Raw genomic sequence first — 27,229 nt, 5'->3', positions numbered from 1 at the left:
AGGACCTGAGTGATTATATACTATATACTATTTTTAGAAAATATCATTATTAATGAGACAAACTAAAAAAAGAAAGTGTGTCGTTATAAATTGGACGAAGGGAGTAATTGTATTAAATTTCTAATTATTTTTATTTGTCATATAAATAAATGATTAATATATTATTGTGAATGAAATATTTTCTAAGGAAAATAATTATTATTCGGGATATAAAAATTCGATTAAATTCATGAGCTTTTAATTAATAAATAAAATTTGGAATTCAACTTAATAATAAATAATGAGTTGAATTCAATTCAATTACACCCTATTGGACTGGTAGTTTCTCCGCATAAAGCCCTTCCCTCCTTTGCCACGATAAAAGCAAAGCACCCACCGTCGATTCTCTCTCTCTCTCTCTCTCTCTCTCTCATTCCACTATCCCATTTACAATCGCACAACTCATCACTCCATTCTCTTCACTGTTTCATTTACTCATATTTCAATCTAAAACAATTTAAATCCCCCACCAAAAAATGTCTGCACACAGAGACGAGCACCAGCAGCCCCTACTCGAATCCCTCGACGAAGAGGAGCGGGCCTACGACGCCAATGAGAAAGTCCACATCATCGGCCTCGACGAGGCCGGCGACGAGTTCTCCACCACAGCGCCGCCGTTCTCGTGGCGGAAGCTCTGGCTATTCACGGGGCCGGGGTTCCTGATGAGCATAGCCTTCCTCGATCCTGGGAACCTGGAGGGGGATCTCCAGTCCGGGGCCATCGCCGGCTACTCGCTGCTGTGGCTGCTCCTGTGGGCCACCGCCATGGGCCTATTGGTCCAGCTCCTCGCGGCGCGCCTCGGGGTGGTCACGGGGCGCCACCTGGCGGAGCTCTGCCGGGAGGAGTACCCCAATTGGGCGAGGCTGCTGCTGTGGATCATGGCTGAGCTGGCGCTCATTGGTGCTGATATTCAGGAGGTCATTGGCAGCGCTATTGCGATTAAGATTCTCAGCCAGGGCGTTCTGCCGCTTTGGGCCGGTGTCATTATAACCGCTCTTGACTGGTATTTTTCTTATCTGTTCATTAATTTTCGGTTCGAATTGGAAGTTGTGGGGAAATGTTTTCTAATTCCCCCCCCCCCCCCCCCTAATTTTTAGGTTTTCGTGGACTTTATCTCAACTCGTGTAGTATATGTTATTCTGCACGTAACCGTCGTTGTTTATAATTCAACTTACAAGACTTACTATTTTAAAATTTGGGATAAGTAGAACTGAGTTTTATATGTTATCAAAGTTTTTATATATAAACGTGTGTGTATTATTTCCTTTCTTTCCCTTTCCTTTTTGAGTTTTGACTTGTAGTGTTTAAGTTAGCTACTTTGAGGGTGTTTGGCCAAAAGCTTATTTTAGAGAGCTTATGAGCTCAAATGGCTTATAAGATGTTTAAAGAGATTATAAGATGTAATGTATTGAGAACTTATAAGAGTCAAAATGTTTGGATAATTGAGTTATAAGTTAGTGAGAGAATTGTGAGCTCGAGGGAGAAAATTCTAGTTAGAGAGAGAAAATTTGAAAAGATATGAACTTGGAAGAGTATATATTGTAAATAACAAACCATAATAAAGTTATATTTACAACTTATATAAGCTGTTTAGTAACTTATTTAGTCACACACTTCTCAAGAGATTATAAGCTTCTTCTAAGCTATTTTTAAATAGCTTATGAGCTCGGCCAAAACCCCCCTTAATTATCTTATCGAGTGCCGCTTGGAAACAAGTGGAGATTTTGTATTCACTGTGTGTTTGTGGTCTGATGGCTTTCTTGATGCAGCTTCATCTTCTTGTTTCTGGAGAATTATGGTGTGAGGAAATTGGAAGCGCTTTTTGCTGTGCTTATAGCAACAATGGCAATCTCCTTTGCTTGGATGTTTGGCGAGACGAAACCTGATGGTCGTGAGCTTATGATTGGTGAGAAAATGTTCTTACCCAAGTGGAGATCAATGTGCTTCTTGCTAATGAGCCGTTTTCAATAAGTACTAAGTGTGAATTGTCTTTGTAGGTATATTGGTTCCAAAGCTAAGTTCGAGTACCATAAAGCAGGCGGTAGGAGTGGTGGGCTGCGTGATAATGCCTCACAATGTTTTCTTGCACTCTGCACTGGTGCAGTCTAGAGAAGTAGACAATCGCAAGATAGGCAGAGTGCGTGAAGCTCTCAAGTACTACTCGATTGAATCTGGCATTGCCCTGGCCATCTCATTCATGATAAATTTATTTGTTACAACAGTTTTTGCGAAGGTATTTTATGGCACAGAACAGGCAAAGACTATCGGGCTCGTGAATGCAGGGCAGTATCTTGAAGAGAGGTATGGTGGAGGGTTGGTCCCCATTTTGTACATATGGGCTATCGGTTTGCTTGCTGCCGGGCAGAGCAGCACTATAACCGGCACATATGCTGGACAGTTTATTATGGGAGGATTTCTGAACTTGCGGTTGAAGAAATGGATGAGGGCACTGATAACACGAAGTTGTGCCATCATCCCTACTCTGATTGTTGCGCTTGTTTTTGACACATCCGATGCCTCATTGGACGTTCTAAACGAATGGCTTAATGTGCTACAGTCGGTCCAGATCCCTTTTGCTCTTATTCCTCTCCTTTGCCTGGTGTCAAAGGAGGAAGTCATGGGCTATTTCAAAATTGGGAGACTTCTTCAGGTATTTTTTTCTTGAGTGAAGCATCTGATTTCCTCTAAGGCTGCTTTCACTTTGGTTGTAAATTCATCACAAGAAAATGAGGGACACGAAAACTTCTCCCTTTAAATGCCTCCCCTTTCTTTTCCCTCATTTTCTATATAAAAAAATCACCCTTTCTTCTTATTACTAAGGACTAAGGAGGGATAATATTATCATACCTATACCTCGTGATAATATAATCCCTCATTGGAGTGAAAAAGAGGAATAAAAAAGGGTAAAATTCCCTCTTAAAAAAGGGTGAAATTCTTTTCTTTTTTTTTTATATAGAAAATTAGGGGTAAGAAAGTGGGAAATTTTTTTATCCCTCATTTTCTTGTGATAAATTTACAACCAAAGTGAATGCAACCTAAAATGGTATTTACATGATGCTAAAGGCTACACTAGGATGCATCCATTTTGTTTCGATCAATTCATAAGTTTCTTATCGATACGTTCCTTTTCCCTTCGTCAGATGCCAATTAACACTGGCTTAAACTTGAATTCTCAAAATAGTTGTTTCCTCTATACTAAAGAACAAAGGATTTTGCCCGTGTTAATTTCTTTGCTGCACCACTGTTGGCTCCTTCGGAGAAATAATGGCTTCTAGAATTTGGTTTTTGGATTAATGGTTGAGATAAGTTAGAACCGACTTAGAGGTTGTTTGGGCAAGCTTATAAGCTCCTGTAGATTATAAGATGTTTGAAGAGCTTATAAGTTATTAAGTTGTGAAAGTGTTTGGATGATCGAGCTTATAAGCTAAAGAGAGAATTTTGAACTAGAGAGAGAAAATTCTTGTTAGAGAGAGAAATTCGAAGATAGATGAATTTGGAAGGGTATATAATAGAAATAACAAATCATAAAGTTGGGGTGGAGGAACTCATTGTTTGGGGAGCTTATAAGCTATTGGAGCTTATTTTGTAAAATACTTTGATGAAGTTTATAAGCTTTTTAAAACAACTTATAAGCTCTTTAAAACAACTCATAAGTTGTTTTAAAGAGCTTATATGCTCAACCAAACTATCTCTTAATGTAATCTTTAAAGGAAATGAATCGACATCTGAATTGATGGCTTTTCATGAATTAATTTATTGGGATACTTTATTGTAGTTTTTGCACACTTGGAACAATATCAAATTAAGTGGCAGTGTGTCCTTTTGTTGTATTGTAGAATTGTTAACAAAGGATGTTGAGAAAAAGATCCTCACGTTATCAAATATCGTAAAAGGGAAGAATGATGGTTCAGATAATCAAACGGACATCCTATAGAGGCATTTATTTTCAATGTTTCTCTTCTTGTTCTTCTAGTAACTTGCTATATTTTGATATGTGCCACTATTACAAGAATGAATATTACACAAACACAAAGTATTGTATGTCATTCTTCACTTGAACTACAGCCCAGAAATTTTATGCAAAGATATATTGTTCATGCTTTGTGCGTGTTAACAAACGAACAGTTGAAAATCTCATGTGCTTCTGCTATGTAGATTGTATCGTGGATGGTGGCAGCTCTGGTGATCTTGATCAACGGATATCTTCTGGTGGACTTCTTCTCTTCTGCATTGAGCGGCGTGTTCTTCATGAGTATAGTTACAACTTTCTCGGCTGCATATATCTGCTTCATCATATATCTTGTGGCGAGGAGCTTAAGCTTTTCAAGATTATACGCACAAGCCAAGACGATTTTGGGTTCATAATCAATCATCTATCAGCCATTCATATCATATGTATTAGCAGCACGATTGAGCAGCACGCGCCTGCAATGCTGGAGCAAAAGCCTTTTGATCTGCACTCTCTCTTGAAAAGAAAGCATATTGATGGAGAAGAGGTATTGAATTAATTAGCTTCTCTTTCACACAAGTTGATCCCATCTTGTTTTGGATGTCCAAAGCCTTGTATCTATTACTAGGTTATTAATTATCCAACAGTATTTATTACTGTTGTATCAGCTTCTTTTCTACAAGTGTTAAATTCTCACAAAAACAAGTGAGTTGTACTTTGAAAAAGGTAAAATGTAGCTTCATCTTTAGCTGTGTTATTGTTTTTAAGGTTAATCATATTTTATGCTCCCAATTTATAATTTCACAAAATATCTCCAACTAACATGTTTGATTTGTGTCCCATTTGATAGAATTCGGCAATAGAATGATGAGTAATCTCGTCGAATTCCTAAGTGTTTCATATCTCACCCATTATATAACATCGTTTCACCAAAAAAATAAAAATAAACATCTAACTAAAGTTCTAAATGCCGAATAGTTACTTAGCTATCTCAGTCTCTTTAAATAATAATGCTATTTGGACAAAATTTATCTGAACAAAATATGGTTAAATACTTTATGAAATAAATTTATTTAAATTTTTTGGTTAAAAAAATAGGATTTAGCTAATTTTATTGTTTCTTTATATTGTAATTTTTTTTTGTAATTTTTTAATAACCTTTTTAATTATTATTATTTTTAAAGTACACAAACTATAAATAAAATAACAAAAAATAGAAAAAATTGTTAAAAATTACGAAAAAAACTACAATATGGAGAAAACAATAAAAATAACTAAATCCTTTTAAACTTGAATTAAAATTTATAAATAAAATTATTTTTAAAAAATTTTAACCTTATTTTTATCCGGACAAATTTTGTCTAAATAGCACTTGTTTAGTGGTTGAGACAAAAAACAAAAAATCCTCCTAGAAATTTAGCAAGGTGAATCATCATTCTATCCCCAAAATCTGTAAAGCGGAATATACATATAACTTTTTCAAAAATTGAGGATTTTTAAATAGAAAATGTAAGTTGAGAATATTTTTTGTAAAACAATAAAAGTTGAAGATATAAAACATAATTAACCCTTACTTATGCGAACCTCTGCACAACATGTTGAATTTATCATCACCTTCGAAAGTTTCAAGTTGCCTTTTAACTCAGCTTAAATATATGCTACATACACAAGTTTAGGCATGCCCCAATTTTCTATGTTCCAAGAATATAATCGCATCAAAACAAAAAACAAGCTTCTTCATCATCTTCTTCTTCTATACACTTTGTGAATAGTCACAAAATCTGAAATGAATTGAACCTTAGCCACCCTTGCCAAAAGAGATATGCAAGCCTCCTTCGGCAGAGCGGCTCGATGAAAGTAAGTTAATCTGCATTAACACAATCAGTCACTTGCAAGTTACAACAAATATCGACATAGCTAAGCATGTATAGAATTCAAAGCTCATACCTTAATAATTTCATATTTGGATGGTCGAGCATATGCTGCCAAGATCGCCATGTGGAAATGCTGCTTCGAAAAAGAGTTGGCCCATGTTAAATCATGTAAATTGGATTTTCAGAAAACAGAAAATTTCTAGCAATACCAAGTGATCTTATTAGTGTGAGAGAACTTACTCTAAAAGGATCACTTCTCAATGATTGCACGTAAATGGAGCTTGATCTCCCTGTATCCTGGACCTATATCAAGTGCCATGTTAGTTGCCAACTCACTAAGAAGGTGTTTGCATGCTTAACTTTATTTTAAAAAGCTTATAAGATATAATATCTCAAAATTTTAATTTTTACCTCCAAAGATATATCTCGTAGTCGCCTTCCTGTATGTGTGCAACAGATGCGGATGGTTGCTTCCTCGGAACTTCCAGTAATGATGTAGTCTCTTCCGTTCATGTAGTAGGAGCGCGTGTAGTTATGACAACTTCCCGTTGAAACTATCCCAAAATCCGTGTGAAGCCGCCCATCCACAGACACAAGTTGCTTTACCTACAAAGGTACGAGTAGCAACATTTTCAAACTAATGAGACTTCAAATTAGAATGTGGATCTTGATATTTTTACCTCATTATCCACAGCCGAGACCAGTAGATAAAGATCGTCTGGAGAGAACACAACCATCACGTTCCCCCTCGAGCTTCTAGACGAGTAGCAAGGCCTCAGAGGCGCCTGTCTCAAATCCCACATCTTCACATCACGGTCGAATGATGATGTCACAAAGAGGTTAGGGGAGTGGTTCGAAAACTTGGCAACATTTATGGGCTCACGGTGCATGTCCGTCAACAGCTGCAGCCGTTGCCCGCTGCAGATATCGTATATGGCCACTTTCTTCGAGTACCCACTTGCTAGACACCGGTCATCCGTTGAGTTAACATGAACGGAGGTCAGCAGCTCGAAGTCGTCAAAGACAACGCTAGAGTTGCAGTAGCTATCCCCAGTTTTTGTACGGACCTCATTGATGTCGAACAATCTCAAGCAACCGTTATCAGAGCCCACCAAGAGCTAGATAGGCATATTGTAGTTCATACATATGTTTTAGGCCTCACTCTATTAACTTTATCTTGTGTATAAATAGAGGTAATCAAAATCACATAAACTACCTCCAGCAGTTCCAATACCAGAAAATGCAATTACTAATATACATTAGGGTTCTTGAGTGATTAGACAAAAGACAGTTTCTAATGAGCTTAAATGAAGGTGATGAGAGTGGGTATGAACGAAACAGGGTCGAAAGTGTCCTCCTTAGAAGCTTCTATGGATGGAACCAATATAACTAATAGCATTTGGCATCTCATGACAGTAAGAATGAAGAAAGTTACCATATTAAGCTTAACCTTACCAAATGACGTTAGACACTACCTTAGAGGGTTGTTGCTTGAGCCAACAAAGGCCAAGAATGCTGTTCATGCTCAGCGACGGGAAGATGCACGCGACAACATTCCCCGTCTCGTGGTTGAGAACGACCACGTCTCCATCAAGAGTGCCAACTGCCATCAGGCTGGAATCAGCAGGGTGGTACTCAAACTGCCTTGGCCGGAGGATCCTGTCTGCCTCTTTCGTATCATTAGTAATGGGACACGACAATGGCTGCACGGACGACCCAAACTTTGCAGCACAGAGCGACCTCATGTAGAAGCACTGGCTCTTCCTAGCAGACGAGGCACACCTTCGCCTTGATGGCTTGCAGCAGTACGTGCTGCTCGTGCCAGTCTCACGGGAATACAGCACGTTGAGCACACTCTCCCTGTGCTGGCGCTTGTATGGCAAGTACTCGTAGTATTTTGAGAAGATGGCTTTCCCCCTTTCAACTTCCCCACCTTTTAGAGGCGAGTCGTTCTTCACTTCCATACGACCTAGAGATGTGATGACACTGTCCATTCCCTTAAGCAGACGCGTTGTAGATACACAAAAGCTTTCAAGTTCCGGTGAAGTATGCTTGTAGCTGACGCCTCTTTCGCTTCAACACCATCATATTCTAAGCAAAGCTAACAGAAAACGACATATCAATCAGCAACCCCAACTTAGCCAAACACATAACCTTGCCCCAAAATTAAGAAAGATAGGATTTTAGTCCAAGACTTTTAGGCTTCCTATATGTATAAAACCAAAAAACTACATCTCAAGAGAGGGTCCATGATTGTTGCAACAACAATTATCAACATCGTCTGAGGCCAATGTCACGCCAGAGATTTTTTGTTGGATGCAATAGACAAAGGGTAAACAGTAATTTAAGATGGGGATGATTAACCAATTATTTGCTTCAGCAACTCTACAAGAAATAGCCCATTTCGAATAAATTAAGTTTGCCTACGCAATTGGAAAAAAGTAGTTTACTCATTATCTTTTCCCATCTATTAGAATACAATACTTTTCTATGAGCAAATCTTGGGTTCTATACTTGTCCGTTTCTTCACTTAAACACGCAATCAATATCTGCAAATTTGAAGTTCCTTGAAGAAATTAAAGACTAAATGATCCAAGCATACGTGTTCTTGAAATCTGCATTATTTTCATTAATTCTTTCAAGACAAAAATCAGCTTAAAGGAACAGCAAACAGACAAGAAAAATGCAGAGCAAAATCAAGAATCAGTTAAAACAAGAATAGGAGACAGTTCAAAAACCTGAATTCTTTTGCCATAAATTCCGAGAGAAGGAGGTGTTTAGATGTTCAAGCTGCAGTAGTCATAGCAAAAGAAATAAAGATGGACTTTGAAATGAGTGGATCTCTGACAGCAGAAAGCGAAAGAAAATGGAGAGAATTTAAAGACTTGAATGTGGAGAGAGAAGAGGTGTGCTGATAACTTATTGCAGTAGTTGACACTTCATCTGCTCTTATCTTCTCCTGCTCCTGCACAAGTACTATATTCTTTCTCAATTATCAGCTTTCAATAATTTCAGATATCTTAATCATTTTAAATATAACTACATGTGATGCACATGAATATTGAATGTAAGCGAGCCGAGTTAGCATACAACATCTCTAATGCAAAGGCTCTAATAAAATGGTCTAAGAGGTGCTTGAAAAATATTTGGCAAAATAAGTTCTTAAAGAGCTTATAAGCTGTAAAATTAAGTTCTTCTATCGTAATTTATTTTTTTATTTTTTATAAGCAACACTCATTTTACAAAATAACTCAACTATAATTTTTCATTTTCATTATATATCATTCTAATTTTATTTCTTTTCGATTTTTTTTCTCCAACAAAAATTTTCTTTCTATAACTAAAAATTTTCTTAGCTGAATTATCCAAACACTTTGACAAATTATAAGATCTTAACAAACTTCGTCTAATAAGCTCTTGAAACATCTTATAAGCTCTTGAAGCTCAAGAGCTTATAAGCTCTTTAAAATAAGCTTAGCTAAACACCTAAGTTGGTGTTCTTCGCCTTGAGTCCCCATTCTCTAAAGCAAAGGCTTTAAAAGAGTCTCTAATTTTTTTTTTTTATTTTAACTCTTTAATTTTCAAATTTAATATTTTATTAAAATTAAAATTTAACGTTACATTATTAAAATAAAATACAATACTTATAAATAAAATACAATAATTAAAATCAAGACTACATTTTCTATAGAAAGTTTGGAAGTAAAATGAGAGAAGAAAATGAAAAAATTGGAGAAGAAAGAAGTGTTTAATGTAGAAAATAAGGATGAAATAAGTGTATTTATAGTGGCGGAATTGAATTAATAATAATAATAATAATAATAATAATAATAATAATAATAATAATAATAATAATAATAATAATAATAATAATACTCAAAAGTACCGTTGGTAAACGGTAAATTTTTTATTTTTTAAAATTGAAATTCCAAAATTTCAAAAAATAGCCAATTTTTCATCTTTTTATAATATGGGCTCGCTTGTACTCGGCGCCAATCTTCACACCCCGCTTCAAACTAGGGCGCTCGCCAACCCAACATCAGCTTGAACTAGCGCTCGCACCCTTGACTGGAGATGCTCTTAGAAGGTATTTAGATACATGTGAGTTTGGAAGTCGTTATCTATGTTTCCGATAGAGGGTGCTTGGCTCAATTTATAAGTTCTTTAAAACAACTTATAAGAGCATTCATAGTAGGATGCGAATGGGTTCACAATGCCCTGCTGTCGCATCCCCGGGATCAAAGCCCGCCTCTTCCCCTCGCACTCACTTTTAGCCAATTTTTTGAATTTTTTATTGATAAAAGAAACGACTATTTTGGACCAAATTGTTTTATTTATTTTTATTGTTTTGACCGTTGTCAATTGTCCTCAATACTTTTTTATTTTATTTATTTATCTATTTGTACTCTAACTTCCTACACCATTTTTACACCAAAACAGCTCTACTCTCTCTCCATCATCATCTACTTCCAACTTTCTACACCTTCTTCTTCTTAAATTCTTATTTAAAAAATGGACAACGAGTTCAACGAGTTTTGAAAAAATCGCGTTCAATCCCTGGGATCCCAACTGCTTCTCCAATGGGCTTGTCGCCCTTCTCTCAAGGCTCAAATTCATTTTCCATAGGTCTTGAAGGAATCAACTTAAATGAAAGACGATGATATTGCAGAGATTCCTTCTCTCCCCCAAAACGACGAGGTCATGCACCGGCCACACCCCAATCAAAACTGAGCTCGTGTGCACGCTGTGGGCGGAGGTAAGGGTGAGCAGTCAATCCGAACCGGACCAAACCGACAAAACCGAGGACCGAATTTTCAATATTTTTTGGACCGAACCGGACCAACTAAAACCTTAGGACCGAACCGAAACCGCCATCGATTCTCGGTCCAAAACCGTCCATTTTTAAAATAATAAAAATATTAATAAAAACATTAGAAATTAATAAAAATATTAATAATATTAATAAAATATTAAATATATATTTAAAATATATATATTGGTTCCGTCCGGTTTTCGTCGGTTTTGGCCTCACCGGGACCAAGACCGAACCGAAATATTTTCGGTCCAAGAAAATAAGACCGGATCGGACCAATACATGGACCAAAACTGACCCGGACCGAAAAAATTGTCGTTTCAGTCCGGTCCGTCGATTTTGGTCCGGTTTTTCTCACCCCTAGGCGGAGGTGACCTACAACGCCATCAAAGGTGTCGATCAAAAGGCACTCACATATAGGGAGGGGGGACGATTACCCATGAGTTCAATTAATGAAGCTCGGTCTTCCACCACTCTTGCTCGCATCAAAAAATAAATAAATTCGCACTTACAATATGACCAAAGGGATGTCAAGTAATGAAAGTCCGTCTACGAGAAATGTCGCGCCAATTCAGGGAGAAGAATGAGTGATGAACAAATCACTAAACAAGCTTAGGATAGCTACCAAGCCAACTACAACGGTGCATTCAAAAATTTCAAAGATTGGCAAGTTATGCACGAATCTCAACGTTTTGAATCGACCGACGAGGATGTCCATCATCAAAGCACTCGAAGGGCTCAAATGGGGTGTACACAACAACATCCTCGTAGCTGAGCATTACAACGAGGCCTATAGACCAGAAAGCGACAAAGCGAGATAAAAGGAAAGGTAAGAAGGTGAAGTCCTTGACGGTAGAGGTGAGCAAAAACCGAACCGAACCGAACCGCACCATTCGGTGCGGTGCGGTTCTGCATCTGTTGGTGTGGTTTTCGATGTGGTTTAGAAATATGAAAATAAAATTTTTTCGATTGGGTTGTGGTTTTCCCTATTTTTTCGGTTGCGGCCCGTTTGGGCCGCACCAAACCGATAAATATATATATATATTTTTATTATATTTTTGTATATATGAGTATATATTAATTTAACATTACTAAAAAAAAAGTTCATACATAACGGTAATTTTCCGTTATCTATGTACCAAAACAAGCATTGTATATAGTGGTGTTATGTATGAGGGCGCTCATACATAACGGTAATATACCGTTATCTATACTATGTATACATAACGGCACTATGATGATACATAACACATGAAATACCGTTGTGTATGATTGTAATACGTAACGGTAAAATCTGTTATAAAATGTATTTTTTCCGTTATATATTGTAACTATACATAACGATTTTTTATATTTTACATAACGATTAATTACCGTTTTGCATGAATGTAATACATAACAATAAAATCTGTTATAAAATGTATTTTTTTTTTGTTATGTATTGTAACTGTACATAGCGGTTTTCACCGTTATAAAACTTTTTTTTTTCGTTATGTATTGTAACTATATATAACGGTTTTCATCGTTATAAAACTTATTTTTTTCGTTATAAAATGTATCTCTTATACTTTGTTGTTGTTATACATAACGTTTTTTTGTATTTTACATAACAATTATTTCCGTTATGTATTTTCAAATGCAGAATTTAAATACAAATTATACAATATACAATATCCTCAAACACAACATATTCCACAACCAAAACATATATAAATATTTAATCATCCAAATAACTTTATCCATCCATAATCAAAGTGTCAATATATCTAAATAACATCATAATCTCTACAACTAGAAGCTGCATATGAGTTGGATAATCTCTACACTAATATCATCTCCAAATGTGGACAGAGCAAAGAGGACAATAGCTACATTGAACGTCCGAGTTCCAACTTTATCTATTTGCTTCATCTCATAGTCACCTTCCTGCAAATAATGAAGCAAATATATATCTAAACATCACAATACACAATGGGAAAATAAGACATTCTATCTTCACATTCCCATATTTTTGGACCATAACACATTTCTGATACTGATAGACGCATCTCACCATTCTGCCAGTCGACGTGCTCATTAGAGAAAGTGAAGCATAGTACCTCAAAAATAGATACAGAATCGAGTCTATTGAAGTACTGAGGGGTAAAAGGTGGGAAACTGGAAGCTTAACTGGACTGTCTCACTTCTTCCATTGGCATCAGTTATGATCCAATGACGTCTAAGAAGTTGCACGGGGCGATCGGATAGGTTGGTGATTATGATCCTATATGCATAAAAGTAAAGGCCTTTTGATGGCTGACTTTTACCAGCAATGTACACACTCCTTACTTGGACTCTAATTCCCTGCAGATTATGCAGCAATTAGCACAAGACAGAAAAAAGAAGAGACATTGTATTTATCATTAGACTAGTGTAGGGCTGTGCACATTATCATATTCAAGAATCAAAGCATTTCAGTTGCACAGAATCATATCAAATTGATCAATTCTTGAAACTTGATAATGAAATAATGTGCTTGTCATACCAAGGTTGTAGCATCACTCGAGCACTTCAAAAGAGTATAGGGAGCAATTTCCTTTAACTCATCGCGGTAGGTAGCTGCATCATGCAGTAGACAAGCACAATAAATATGAGTACTTACAGTGCAAAGAAATCACTGAAGGGGATAACATGTACGACAAGGAAAGTTTGCAAAAACACGCTATTTGTTCACAGTTACAAATACCATTCAGATTAAATTAACTCATTTTATTTCGATTATTTAAACAAGACTAAGTTGTTTTCACAAATGGAAAGATTTCACATGAACTAGAGTCAATGTTTTATTGGATTACCATGAATTTCAAATTAACTTAGTATATAATAGTACTTGTGTATCCAATTTAACATATCATCATATCCTTTACAAACTTATTACAATTGTAAGATTCTGGATTCATCACGGCCTAGATAAAAATTGAAATGGAAAACCAAACAAGGTGGATAAGGCATATATGGACACCTCAAATCTTTCCTGGGAAATGGCCTCTTTCAACAACCTTTGAAGTCGCAAAGCTGGCTCCTCTTCCTCAAAAAGTTTCAGTGAATCGCGAAGCCGCTTCCTTGTAATCCTAATGCAATCATCAATTTGAAAAGAAAAAGAAAAATCAACTTCAAATCAATTTGCATTTGAAGTTCTCTGCATAAACTCACAAATCAATTATTGCCCCCTGAGGCAATCGATTCAGTAAAGTGAATCGGGGGATAAACATAATTGATGCTTCACATTGAAAAACATACTTGGAAAAAATAAAGATTACCATGCAAGTGGAGTTCCAGAGATCCATTCTCCATCTTTTCATAAACCAAAAAACGAGCTTCACCATGTATACAATATTCTAAAAGAGGCTCGTTTCTAAACTTTAACTCAATATATCAATCAATCACAAGACTTTCTATCACATCACTATCATTTAAGCTCGAAACCATTTGTTTGAGTGTCAAACACAAACACGTATGTGCGTTAATCATAACTCTCACAACTCACACCATTTAATCACATAAACAATCAACCATATTGTATCATCCACAAAATTCGAGACTTAGAAAATCATACATACACATATGCACCATCATAACCTCCAACATTAATAAAGCTAACACCTTCATGTCTTGACAACATTCAACTTTTTCCATACTTAGTTAAAGTGTGTATAATATGATCAAGTTGTTATCTAGAAAGTGTGATGTTTTTGTGCCATCTTTAAAAATTCATAACAACAAACTCAATTAACATAAAATTTCATACCATTTTATTTCAAAAACTTCATGAAGTGTAGTTTACTCCAAAAGTGATAGTTAACCAAAAAGATTAAAGGTTTTAGAGATATTACTCCTTTAGTGCAGGCTGTCAAAAATTGACAGTTTCTGCCAATATTGTTTAGGCCATCTGAAAACAAAGCAAACCTTTACAAAAATTCATCAAACTTAATCAGCCTATACCAAAGATATCCTAGAAGATTTGGTAAAACTTTCAGAAGGAAATTCGTTCATATGATCTGCCTAATAGACTATGAAACTCAGATACTTTTACTATTGAAAAAATATGACAGCAAAACAGAACATTTTTTAAAGAATAAACTGATCTGTTTCAGAGGTCATAAAAATATAAGACTTATTTTTTTAGAAAGGTATTTTAGTCTATTTTCGTTTACAAAAACGGTGATACAAAATCCCTCATGGTTCAAGAGATATAAACGTTTTGGTGAAGCCTACCAACAGTTGACAGTTTCTGTCATCATTTTTCCCAAATATCTTAAAAATAGCAAACATCATCCAATAGACATGAAATTTTGCAGAGACAAAGTAGACATATCATAGATACACATACTAAAATTTCAATGCCATCAAGCCATGAAAACTCATCGAAACATAAGCTTTAAGCTGCTGTAAAACAGCACAGGATTCCAGTCCAACAATTGTCATTCATAAACTCTAAATCAAAACTAGCATGCTTCTAGTATATATAAACACTCATATACTCAATCAATTTCATCAAACTAAATTCGAAACACACATACATTGTATACAAGACTCAACTAATCTCATTAACTTTTCGTCCATCATTGAACCCTAAGAAATTAACAGAAATTAACAAATTCACACACTAAGAAATTAACAGAAATATTCAAGTAGTCTTCAGTAAGACGAAAAGAAAAACTGAACTTCTCAAAACACCCAAAATAGCATTACCTTTCGTTGGGAACTTGGGCGTTGGAAACTGCTGCTGCTGCTGCGGAGTTGTCAGACGGAGTCGTCCAAGAAAGGCTAGGTGAGGGCGGCGGGCTGTCAATCCAAGGAGACGGGGCGGGGCGAGCCGACGACGGCCGAAGAAGGCTGGGGCGACTACGAGGGTAAGGGAAATCGAAGAGATTTGGTGGAGAAGGCTGGGTCGGCGACGATGGTAAGGGAAATTGAAGAGATTTGGTGATTTGGTGGAAATTGAGTCTAAGGAAGAAGGTGATTTGGTGATTTGGTGATTTCTCTACGATTTGGGTGAAATTAATTTTAGAAAGAAAGGTTTGGGATTTGGGAGGGTTATATTTATTTTTTAGAAGAATAATTTAGTTTTTAAAGATTAAAATAAAAATTTTTAAAAAAAGCTCATAGATAACAGTAGGAAATAATAGTTGCAACTATCGTTAAAAATTACGCTCATACATAACGGTATTCTTAACTCTGAAACAACCGTTGTTGAATACATGCTCATACATAGGGGTGTAAACAAACCAAGCCGCTCGCGAACTATTCGAAGCTCGGCTCGAAAAAAGCTCGTTCAAGTTCGTTTAGAGAAGCTCGATAAATAAACAAACCAAACTTGAGCTTAGTAGTATTCGGCTCGTTAGCTCGTGAACATGTTCGTCAAGTGATTCAGCTTGAAAAATATAAATTATTAGTATATACAGCTTATATTTATCCACTAAAATTAATAATAATTGTATTAAATCTCTAATTAATTTTATTTGTCATAAGAAAATAATTAATATATTTATTATTTAAATAAAATATTTATTTTTAAAATAAACTAATCAATATTTTGAATATAAATATAAATTTAGAAAGTTCGTATAGGCTCGATTAGGCTCGTGAGCTGCTCGCGAGCCTCAAAGTATTCTGTAAGTAAAGTTCGAGATTCGATTCGATACTAAACAAACCAAACTAGAGCACACCAGTATTCGGTTCGGCTCGGTTCGATTACACCCCTACTCATACATAACGATTGGGTTAACGGTTCAGTAGCACTGTTATATATATCATAAATAGATAACACTATTACGTAACGCTTAATTTGATATTGTTATAAATACATTTAGATAACAGTACATACATAATAGAGTCTCGTAAAACCGTTATGTATATTCAAAAGTGCACTCATACATAACGGTTTTTGACCAAAATCGTTATGTATTAATTTTTTGTTGAACGCCCCCACGGTGGTCATCGACAACGAAGAATTTAAAGGAAGGGAAATTGACGAGAAAAAACAAAGGAAAAAAAACCGTGACTAACAACAGATCACCAAAAAACCAGAAACGCCATACAAAGAAAATGAGGGAGGAAGGAAGTACCTGGAATGGAGAGGGGATGATCTAGCAGAAAAGGGGAGTGAGGGAAACGGGAACGGAGGGCTGAACACAAAACAGGAAGTCGGAGGTCGTCGATCGCAGGAAAATAAAGAGGAGCGAAGAAGCAAAGATGGAAAGGGAGGGGAAGACAGGTACTTATAGATGGAATTTCGAAAGCGAAATGGTGGGAAATGATTAGGGTTGGGATACGTGACGTGAAGGAGAGGGCTGGGATTATCCCAAAAATCGGCGGTTATGAATAAACGGCGGAGATCGAGTCAAGGTCAGGGAAGTGAAGTGTACGAGGAACAGTAAAAATGTCAGGCATTAAATGAGACGGGACATCACCGAAGGAAAAAAAATAAACTCTTGCACTGATTCCGCAGCGCCGACGACCATTATCGAAAAACTACGAAAATTCATAAGTACCACTTCTTTTCGTAGACTAGGGGAGAGTAGCTGATGAGGAGCAAGGATCCCATCAGCACAGAAACCTCTGAGAAAGCACAAGCCCATAATAATTAACTCCTAAGCCATTGATATTAACAATGCAGATGCATTCGCCAAAGCCTGAGCACAAGCCAGCTTGATCTCCTTCAGTCAGTCAGCTTTTAGATAAACTGATGTATTCCATCAGTTTAGCGTTGAGAACAACAAAGTCTTCATGTTGGTGGCTTGACACAAACCATGATCAACTAACCCCTTTTGCTTATCCTTAAGGCTAAAATTTTCCCGTCAGCCTGATACTCCTTTAGCTGGATATTCTACTGGGGTCTTGTCTCAGCTTGATCTTCAGCTGGGGTTAAGCAGCCTTCGACTTCTTCAGTAAACTACATCAACTTAGAATACTTGATATTCTTAAGCTATGTTTAGGTTATCAGAAGAGTTCCATCGTTGGGTTTTGGCATTATTCAAAACTTAAAATTTTCCCAACATACATAACAAATGACACTTTTAATAACATAAAATGATACTTTTAATATATATAAATGATATTTCGTAAATGATATTTTTTATACAATCAAATGATAATTTTTATAAAGGCAAATGATGCATTACAAATGACACTTTTAATAACAGAAAATGATACTTTTCATGTATGCAATTGATACTTAGATATTTTTCATAAAATCAAATTATATTTTGTATAAAAATAAATTATTTATTATAAATGACACTTTTAATAATGTAAAATGATACTTTAATGTATGTAAATGATATTTCATAAATGATAGTATTTTTAATAAAGTCAAATGATGTTTTTATAAATATAAATGATATATTACAAATGACACTTTTAATGCATGCAATGACACTTTTAATAAAAGAAAATGATACTTCGTAAATGATGTTTTTTAAAAAATAAATGATATTTTGTATATAAATAAATACATATTACAAATGACACTTTTAATACATGCACATAATACTTTTGAATGGGGCTGAGAAGGGTCTGGACAATAAAAAAAGAATTAAAAAAATTGATACAAGGCTACCAGACCGATCCAGAGAAAATATGGTGCTACATGTGGGACTCGAACTCGCAACCTTGTTGGTGAAGCCTCATAGATAAATAATTAAATAACATCTGTCACTTCAATTATGCTTGGTACGAGTAAGGACACCAACATCGTATTCTTTCATTGAGTTACCTCCACGTAAACACATCGATTTTGGTTTTAAAAAAATTAATGCGTACTTCAAAAAATTTAATAAAATAAATAAATCTTATTAGTTTAATTTTGATTTTGATGAGCCACATAAACGTCATATGAATTCCATATAAATGTCACTTAGACATCACATAGACACCATGTTATTTCTAATGAACCACATAGACAGTGACATCATGTCATTTTTTAATTAAAAAAAATAAAATTAAAGTTAAAATTGAACAATTAATATAATTTATATATTTTACTAAATTTTTAAAAATACGCATCAAAAATAATTTTGATCAAAATTATTATATTTACGTGCAATTATGATCAATTGTCCCTTCTTTCATTATCCATTATCATCAATCTTTGACTATTTTCTCTTTCTAAATTTACGCCCATATATAAAACCCAAGTAGTCCATCAAATCACAAAAATATCAATTTCCTTCCAAAAGTGTCCCATCATTTCATTTAAAAAAAGTCATCTACCAAGGTCTATCTATAGTGTACGTATGAAATAGTCAATTATTGTACCAAATTATACGCCCAGATCTATCATTGAGATTACAAGTATAGATAACTTATCTTATGAAATTCTTTTCTACCCAAAATTCTCTACCTTCTCTCAAATTCCTGATAGAAAAATTATATGGGGCGATAATTATGAATATCATAATATCCTTAATATTATATGAAAAATATTTATGACTAAGATGTCTCTAAAATATTTTAAATATATTATTTTTTTAATTATCAATTATTCTTTATTTCATAATTATATTGAAATGTACAATATTCAATGAGTTAACATCAAACTAGCCTATTTCATATAGTAAATTTAAAATCTATCAAATAAAAAATTTAAATAATAACTCATTTTTGTGCTAAATGACTAAATTATTCCTAAAATTAAAATTAAAAAATAGTCACACCAAATCTCTTTCTGCGCTGTTAGCTATGAATTCGAAACCTCCAAATTTAAGCTAAATTTCCCCACAATCATCCCTCAAAATAAAGAAGACGAAAGACGATAACTGAGCTGCATTGATTAATTAATCTGAGTGGTTGCATGATCCCGCACGTGTCTGCTGGAAGGAGTTTGATTATCGAGAGAAAAAGAGGGAGGCGAAATATATGAGGAAAATACGAAATCTTAACCTATGTACCAGTGAAATAAGCAGTTACCATAATCAATTGCCTATGCCAATTTCTTGGCATTTACTTTGTTCTTCCAAGGCATGAAATTAAAAGGTAACTATTGTACACAATTTATTTGTTTGTGTTTCACTTTAGATTAAATCAGATAGTGGCATAGTGCCTTCTTGTGCCATCTCGTCCCATTAAATTCTTATTTTGATTTTTTAATAATGCTAAATACACATAATATGTGCGCACATAATTGGATTTTTTTGTCATTTTACACATTTTTATAAATTAAGAAAATAATCAAATTTTAATTGAATTTGTAATTTACATATTTATCCTCTAGCGATAATTAAGGAAGGGACAACTCATTGAATGCTATATCTTTCCTTAATATTAAAATATTTTATTTCCTTAAATTGAAATAACCTATTATCTACATTCTAATTTATACAAATATTATTTTTTTAGACATTAATATATCATGAATTTTAACATATTATATATATAACTTCCGCTATATGTATCATTGAATGCTATTGACATTTATTAAGTATGAATATGAAATTATTATTTCATATTAAGTATGAATACTATAATTGAGAAAAAATGTCATAAGTTGACCACATTGTATTGATTAATTAAATAATAAAATTGTATCATAATATATTATATTTTATGAATTAGTAAAATTAAAATAAAAAATATAAAAGAATTACTATAATTGTGAGAATAATGTGTCGATCGATTACGCAATGAAATCATAATATAGCCATATAAGGTATTATAATATGATTAATTGGTGAACTTGAAATAATAAAAATATAAATTAAAAATGAATGAATGACTATAATGGTGAAAATAATGTCATAGATATATTTAAAAACTCGAATAATGTCATACGCTGACACATCGATCGATTACTAAATCAAATTATACTATAGGACATTATATTACAATAAATTAGTGACCTTGAAAAAAAATAGGAAGGATAGCTAAAATATTTAGAATAATATTGTATGTTAACTACTTTCTTTGATTATTTCATAAAACTATATGTTAATAAGTAAATAAGAAGTAACAAATTAGTGAACATAAAATTTATTAAACATAAATGTATGACTATAGTTGTGGGAATAATGTCATACGTTGAGCACATCAATCGATAACTCAATAAAAATATACTATAGGACAATATATTATAATAAATTAGTTAACTCGAAAATAACAAATTAAAAAAAATTAAAAATAAATATAATTATGAAATAATATCTTACGTTGAGAACATGGATCAATTACTCAATAAAATTATACCATAATAAATTTAATGAACTCAAAATTTAAAATATAACATATGAAGGAATTACTATAGTTTTGTAAATAAATTAATAAAAATAACAAAAATAAAAAATAAAACACAAATGAAAAAGAAAATGGAAAGGAAAAACAAAGCAAAAAGTGTGCTATTGTACTATAGTACACTAGTACGCCATCCGTGCGATGCACGACTAACATAACAATAACCGACATATTTAAATAAATAAGTATAAATATTAAATAAAATCAAAAATATAAATAAATGCAAATTATGTTTTAAAATAAATAAAATAATTCATATAATGAAAATTAACATTACACGTACATTATTATCATCATCATCATCATCATCATCATCATTATTATTATTATTATTATTATTATTATTATTATTATTATTATTATTATTATTATTATTAAACTGCGATTTTCTATAAAAAGAAAAGAAAAAACCTAAAAAAAAACCCTTGAAAGCACAAGAAAAGCAGACTAAGGGTCGAGTCTCATTAAAACCTTCTTACGGAAAACCCAAAGGGAAAAATCGTAAAAAGGAAAAAGAGTACTCGTCTACAAGACGAAAAAGAAAGAAGGAAAGAGCGGAAGAGAAAGTTTCCGGAATTCCGGCCTAACCATCGTCCCCAAACAATCCCGGCTCTCACCCTACAAAAACAAAAACCCAAACAGCTCGGAAGGCAAAAAGGCCGGTGAGACACCGTCGCCAAAAGTCTGCCAACCTCAAACGAGCCTAAACCAAAAGAAGGGAAGCTACACGGCCGGTTATACGTCGTCGCCGTAAGCACCCCCACAACCCACAACCCAACCAAACCCCACGAAGAAACGTAAACCACAAGAAAGCAGAAAGGGTAGCTACCCGGCCAGTTATACGCCATCGCCGTTAGCACCCCACCGCCGAAAAACCAAGCCAAAGGAAGTCGGCTCAACCCAACTAAACTCCACGAAGGATTAACAAACTAGAGGCAAAAGTTTCGGCCGGTGAGAAGCCGTCGCCAGAAACTAACCATCCTCAAACACACAAACCGAAGAGACGTAAACCACAAGTAAGCGTAAGCAGCAAGGGTAGCTACACGGCCGGTTATATGCCGTTGCCGCAAACACCCCCACTGCCTAATAATAATAATAATTATTATTATTATTATTATACGTCATAATAAATAAATAAATATTTTCGTACACAAACATAAATAAAAAGTTGTAAGAAGAGAGAAAATAAAATATATTAAAATTTTCATAATTTATTCATTTTAAATTCATTTTGATGATTTTTTATATCTTATTAAATAATTTGTCACAAACTTAAATTTAAGATGCATATTCTTCATTAACCAAATTTGATGATCTTTAGAAAAGAATTAAATTATATAAAAAAAATAGAGATAAAAATAGATTTAAATAAATGGGAGAAGAGAAAGAAAAAAATAGAGAAAAATTGGAGGAAAAAAAAACTCTTATTTTATATATATTATATAGATTATATAGTTTGTACAATTAAATATTGGAAGAATATTGTGACATTGTTTAAAGGATATTTTTTTAAAATAAATCGTAGTATTATCTCATCCATGAATTTTATTGTTTAAAACAAATATTAGTAGATAGGATAATGATTAATGAAAATATTTGTATTTTAAATAAAAGAATTAATAAAATCGTTTAACATCATTTCTAAAACAAAGTGGTATCTTGATTAGTGGCCATGCATATCAATATTTTGTTTCCAAAATTGTGTTGCAGTAATAAAAGGAAAAAAATCTTTAGAAATTTTCCAATATAAATTAAGGGTAATTTAGTAACAAAAATAATTTAAATTAGGTAATAAATTTTCAAGGGCATTATGTGTGCACATATTATGTGTGTTTAGCAGTACTCTTGATTTTTTTTTTTTTTTTGAGGGAAAAGGAAACTTCCATTAAGAATCAAAGGAAAGGTTTATAAAAGGAAAACCAAAAAAACATGAAGCCAAAGCAGAACGGGAAAAAAGGGCTTGTTTGGCCAAAGAATCAGCACCATAATTGTTCTCCCGAGGGCACCAGCTAAACTCCACATTTGCAACAGATTCAGTTAAACCATGGATCTCTTTGAATGTATCCCCAATGAAGGAAAGATCATCTTCGTGTTTTTGAGCTTCCAAAACAGTCTTTGACAGTCCATCTCTAAAATAATATCCGAAAGCGCTAAATCAACACAAAAGCGCAGACCTTCAAGCACCGCACGAGCCTCCCCTTCCTCAGCCGAAAAAACCCCCTGCAAAAAGCCAGACCTTTTGCCAATCTTGTTGTTATCCGCATCCCACAACACCACACCAATACCAATTCCCTTACCTCTTCCAACTGCTGCATCACAGGTGATCTTCACCTGGGTTTCCCGACTGCAGGAGATTTGAGCAGGTTTTTGGCTCGGAATAGAAGACACGACGAGCTGTGGTTTGATAGCTCTCGATGCAATCGTAAGGCACTCAATGTGGGTGATCTTCTTATCCTGAAAAACAAATAAGTTTCGAGCATACCAGCAAGCCCAACACAGAGACGCAAAAAGGTTGTGCACTTCTTTATCAGGCATGCAACGTATCTTCTCAAACCAAATCTGAACATTCCATGACTCGCTCTGATTAACCGGTGTGAGACGAAGAGGAGAAGTCTCCCATAAAAACGCTGCCCACGAGCAATCCCGGATAGCATGCTCGATACTCTCCATTTCCCTCCACATCTGCTACACCACGGCTCAACCCCAACTGATCGGGAAACAAGGGCCGTCGCTGTAGGGAGGCTTCCACTCAAACACTTCCAGATGAAAAGCTTTACCTTGGGAATAACTTCAAGACCCCACACCCAATTCCACATCTCTGAATCATCCGCCGACGTCGAGGCTTCATGACAACTCTTAAGGGAACTCGCTAGTAAATACCCCGATTTAACCGAATAAGCATTTCCCTTACCTGTCGGCCAAATGGGTCTATCAGGAACTGCCGGATTAATCTTAAAATTGTCAGTGAATTTCCAAAGGTCTTCCCGGGACACCATCACTTCCAACTTGTCCATGTCCCACAAGGGATTATGTTCCAACATTAAACCCTCAGGCTTTACGTCTTTCCATCTGTTCTGCACTCTTACCACTGAAAAATTGCCATTACCATCTGGGATCCATGCATCAAACCCAATTCGTATCCGTTTCCCGTCACCAAGGCGCCACGCTATTCCCTTTAAAAGAAGATCACGTCCAGCTAACAAACTTTTCCAAACAAAAGAAGGAGTATGGGCTTGAGTAGCTAGGAGGATATCCGATCGAGGAAAATAACGGGCTTTCAGTGAACGAGCAAGGAGAGTGGAGTCATTTTGGAGAATTTGCCACACTTGTTTAGCTAACAACGCTTGGTTAAAGAGGTTGATTCCTTTTTTTAAAATTAACCTTTATTTTGTTTTGTTTAATCTAGCTGAAGATTTTGAACATTCTAATCAGATTTATGAATTCAAAATTTACTGCTCTCGAATTCACGACCATATTTATAAATTCACAATCAGATTCATGAATTCACAACTTAATGTTCTTGAATTCACAATCAGATCTATTAATTCATAACTTAATGTTTTTAAATTAACAACTAAAATTAGAATTCACAACTAGACTTAATACTAGTCATGAATTTAAGTTTTAAAACTTGAATTCATAACTAACAATATTTCTAGTTTTGAATTCATTTAAAACTTGAATTAATGACTAACACTATTTCTAGTTGTAAATTCACGCGAATTCACGACTAAAACTATTTATAGTTGTGAATTTACGCTTTAAAACTTGAATCCACGACTAACCTACTCCCTCCGTCCCATGAGGCATGACTCAGTTCTTTTCGACACGGAAGTTAAGAAATTGATATTTTGTGTGTTAAGTGTGGTAGGTGAAAAAGTGAAAAGGTGAATAAAGGGTAAATTTTTTGTCATTTTTAGAAACAAGTCAATCTTCGTGGGACAAACCAAAAAGGAAACTGGGTCATGCTTCGTGGGACGGATGAAGTATTTTTATATGTGAATTCAAGCTTTAAAACTCGAATTCACAACCAACACTAGCTAAAGCTTGAATTCACAACTAAAATTAATGCTAGTCGTGAATTCGACTGGTTGTGAATGCGTGGATAATTTTTAAATTTTTTATATGAAGGGTAAAATGGTAAGTGTGGCTAATTTTTAATTTTTTTTTTATCTTAGTAGCCAATTTTTAAATTTACTATTTCAAAGTGGCTATTTTCAAAATCCACCCATATTCAATTCTAATAAAGATAAGACACAATATTTTTTTAATATGTAGGGAATATTTTCTTAAGGGTTAATTGCCGGAAAATCCATAAATTCACAGGTTTTGGTTTTTTCCCATGACTTTTAAATTACTCCCTCCGTCCCATATGCTTAGGCTTGTTTTCATTTTTTGAATGTCTCATTTATATAGGCTTGTTTCCATACAAAGTAATATTTTTTACTCATTTACTATTATATCCCTATTTAATTCTTTAATTTACTCTCACTTTAATACATCATTAAATAATAAATATGGGCATACGAGGAAATTTACTTATATATATTTTCATTTCCAATGATTTTTCTTAATCTTTGTGAAAATCTCAATCAGCCTATCCATATGGGACGGAGGGAGTATGTGTGATAATACATGAATTAAAAAATCATTCATGATTTTCCCCTGACGACATTTTTCAATCAAAAATTGTGTGACGCAGATCCTATTGTTATTATTTTATCTTTGTGTCACTACATAGGATCTTACCTATAATTTTCACTATATCTTTCAATTGGGTTAATTGCCGAAAAATCTATATACTTTCATAGATTTTGATTTTTTTTCCCATGATATTTAAATTATGTGTGTCAAAACATGAATTGAAAAATCATTCGGGATTTTATACCCCGCTGACATTTTCTGATAAAAAAATGTGTGAGGGAGCCCTAATTCTCTATCGTTCTCTCTCTCTCTCGTGAGTCTCTCTCTCTCTCTCTCTCTCTCTTTGATTTCTACACTAATCGCATTTTTGCTTGCAAATATTCCATTCCATAAAGTAATTCTATGTCTGGATTCCAATGTTTGTAAAGTTGTTTTAGTTATTGATTTATTCATGAATTCAAGCTTGAGCTCCAAGAACTATCCATAGTCGACTGGAATATTCTCGGCCAAAAGCTTTGCTAACCTTGCTAATCTCCAGCTTCGGGATGAACAGATCGCCACAAGAACGTTTGAGGATGAACAAATTGCGGTGAATCCCCAAATAAAACCTAATTGTTGAGGCATGTTCAATTTTTTTTGTTTGATAAATTAATAGTATTAAATAAAGAAATTTAAAGGTCACGTCATCGGGGACTTGAACCCAAGATCTTCGACCTTAGGCATTAACCCCTTACCGCTTGGCCAACACATGCACACATGCATGTTCAATTTTAATACATAAACAATGTTGTTTTAATTAAAAAGTCACGCATAATTTGAAATCATGAGAAAAAAACCAAAATCCGTGAAAGTGTATGGATTTTACGATGCCGTTTTAATTAAATAAAAACAATGTCGTTCAAGTTGCCTGACGGTATAGCCATGCTGGCTTTCAGATTGTCAACTAGAACTTAATTTGGGTTGGAAAATATCGTCGGAAAAAAATATCAAATGATTTGTTAATTCATGTATTATCACGCATAATTTAAAAGTTATGAGAAAAAATAAAAAATATGGGCTTTGATTTTGTATAGAAAGATTTTAACTTTACAAGTGATTTAGTTAGGATTGATTGAGGTTCGAGAAAAAAAAGAATTGCTTAAACATATAAATTTCAAAGATTGAAGAAATTGCATAGGTAGATTATGTGACATTATATATATGTAATCGTACACTTTGAAATATATATTTAAAATAGATAAAGAGTGACAATTAAAAAAAATACTTAATTCAAATCAAAGAGAATTATAAAGAAGAAACATAAGTAAGATAAATAATAATAGAAATGATTGAATACTATTTTTCATTAGAAAATAAATCAAATATTCAAATACTCACAAATAATAGATAAACGAATCAAATCGAATATTAAATCTATAATTAGTATTTGAATAACAAACGAATACCAAATCGAATAGTTCGATAGTTTCATGAAAATCAATATCGTAATACAAATCGTATAATTAGTAATTCAATTGGATTCGTGTACAACACTTGGAGCCCGATCCCCGTCCTCCAATTATAACGTTCATAAAACAAAGTAGTATGATTTTATTAAAATTTATATTGCAAAATATATATACTTTTTTTTTTGTTTTAATAATC

General features: G+C 34.1%; 2 protein-coding genes and 1 long non-coding RNA gene across 7 annotated transcripts; 1 reads left to right on the top strand and 2 right to left on the bottom strand.

The window, feature by feature from the left end:
- Window positions 1-259: 259 nt before the first annotated feature.
- On the top strand, window positions 260-4,736 carry LOC130988926 (metal transporter Nramp3-like). Its single transcript, XM_057912910.1, has 4 exons — window positions 260-1,042; window positions 1,809-1,945; window positions 2,037-2,689; window positions 4,195-4,736. The coding sequence occupies exons 1-4, from the start codon at window positions 516-518 to the stop codon at window positions 4,402-4,404; spliced, it is 1,527 nt and encodes a 508-aa protein (XP_057768893.1). The 5' UTR covers window positions 260-515; the 3' UTR covers window positions 4,405-4,736.
- Window positions 4,737-5,565: 829 nt separating this feature from the next.
- Window positions 5,566-8,988, bottom strand: LOC130988925 (protein DWD HYPERSENSITIVE TO UV-B 1-like). Of its 2 annotated transcripts, none has more exons than XM_057912909.1 (7): window positions 8,601-8,988; window positions 7,338-7,963; window positions 6,543-6,980; window positions 6,274-6,468; window positions 6,103-6,165; window positions 5,936-5,995; window positions 5,566-5,855 (listed from the first exon to the last, which is right to left on the bottom strand). In XM_057912909.1, the coding sequence occupies exons 2-7, from the start codon at window positions 7,854-7,856 to the stop codon at window positions 5,787-5,789; spliced, it is 1,344 nt and encodes a 447-aa protein (XP_057768892.1). In that variant the 5' UTR covers window positions 7,857-7,963; window positions 8,601-8,988; the 3' UTR covers window positions 5,566-5,786. The 2 variants fall into 2 exon arrangements, with proteins under 2 accessions (XP_057768892.1, XP_057768891.1); XM_057912908.1 differs by having other exon boundaries at window positions 7,338-7,953; window positions 8,601-8,945.
- A 3,309-nt stretch (window positions 8,989-12,297) lies between these two features.
- Window positions 12,298-15,714, bottom strand: LOC130988923 (uncharacterized). 4 transcript variants are annotated; one of them, XR_009090254.1, is made up of 5 exons: window positions 15,407-15,714; window positions 13,677-13,785; window positions 13,200-13,273; window positions 12,729-13,018; window positions 12,298-12,601 (listed from the first exon to the last, which is right to left on the bottom strand). It is a non-coding gene; the product is annotated as an uncharacterized LOC130988923 (long non-coding RNA). The 4 variants fall into 4 exon arrangements; XR_009090256.1 differs by having other exon boundaries at window positions 12,775-13,018; XR_009090255.1 differs by having other exon boundaries at window positions 12,846-13,018.
- Between the last annotated feature and the right edge of the window lie 11,515 nt (window positions 15,715-27,229).

The sequence above is a fragment of the Salvia miltiorrhiza genome, chromosome 6 (assembly GCF_028751815.1).
Source record: "Salvia miltiorrhiza cultivar Shanhuang (shh) chromosome 6, IMPLAD_Smil_shh, whole genome shotgun sequence".
NCBI classification, from domain to species: Eukaryota; Viridiplantae; Streptophyta; class Magnoliopsida; order Lamiales; family Lamiaceae; genus Salvia; species Salvia miltiorrhiza.
This window is presented reverse-complemented; position numbering and strand designations above follow the sequence as displayed.

Coding starts and splice junctions, on each gene's coding strand:
- LOC130988926 (XM_057912910.1), top strand. CDS start 516: ATGTCTGCACACAGAGACGAGCACCAGCAGCCCCTACTCGAATCCCTC. Junction 1,946..2,036: donor TGGTCGTGAGCTTATGATTG/GTGAGAAAATGT, acceptor TTGTCTTTGTAG/GTATATTGGTTCCAAAGCTA. Junction 2,690..4,194: donor AAATTGGGAGACTTCTTCAG/GTATTTTTTTCT, acceptor TCTGCTATGTAG/ATTGTATCGTGGATGGTGGC.
- LOC130988925 (XM_057912909.1), bottom strand. CDS start 7,856: ATGGACAGTGTCATCACATCTCTAGGTCGTATGGAAGTGAAGAACGAC. Junction 6,166..6,273: donor TACGAGATATATCTTTGGAG/GTAAAAATTAAA, acceptor CACTTGATATAG/GTCCAGGATACAGGGAGATC. Junction 5,856..5,935: donor CCAAATATGAAATTATTAAG/GTATGAGCTTTG, acceptor GTGTTAATGCAG/ATTAACTTACTTTCATCGAG.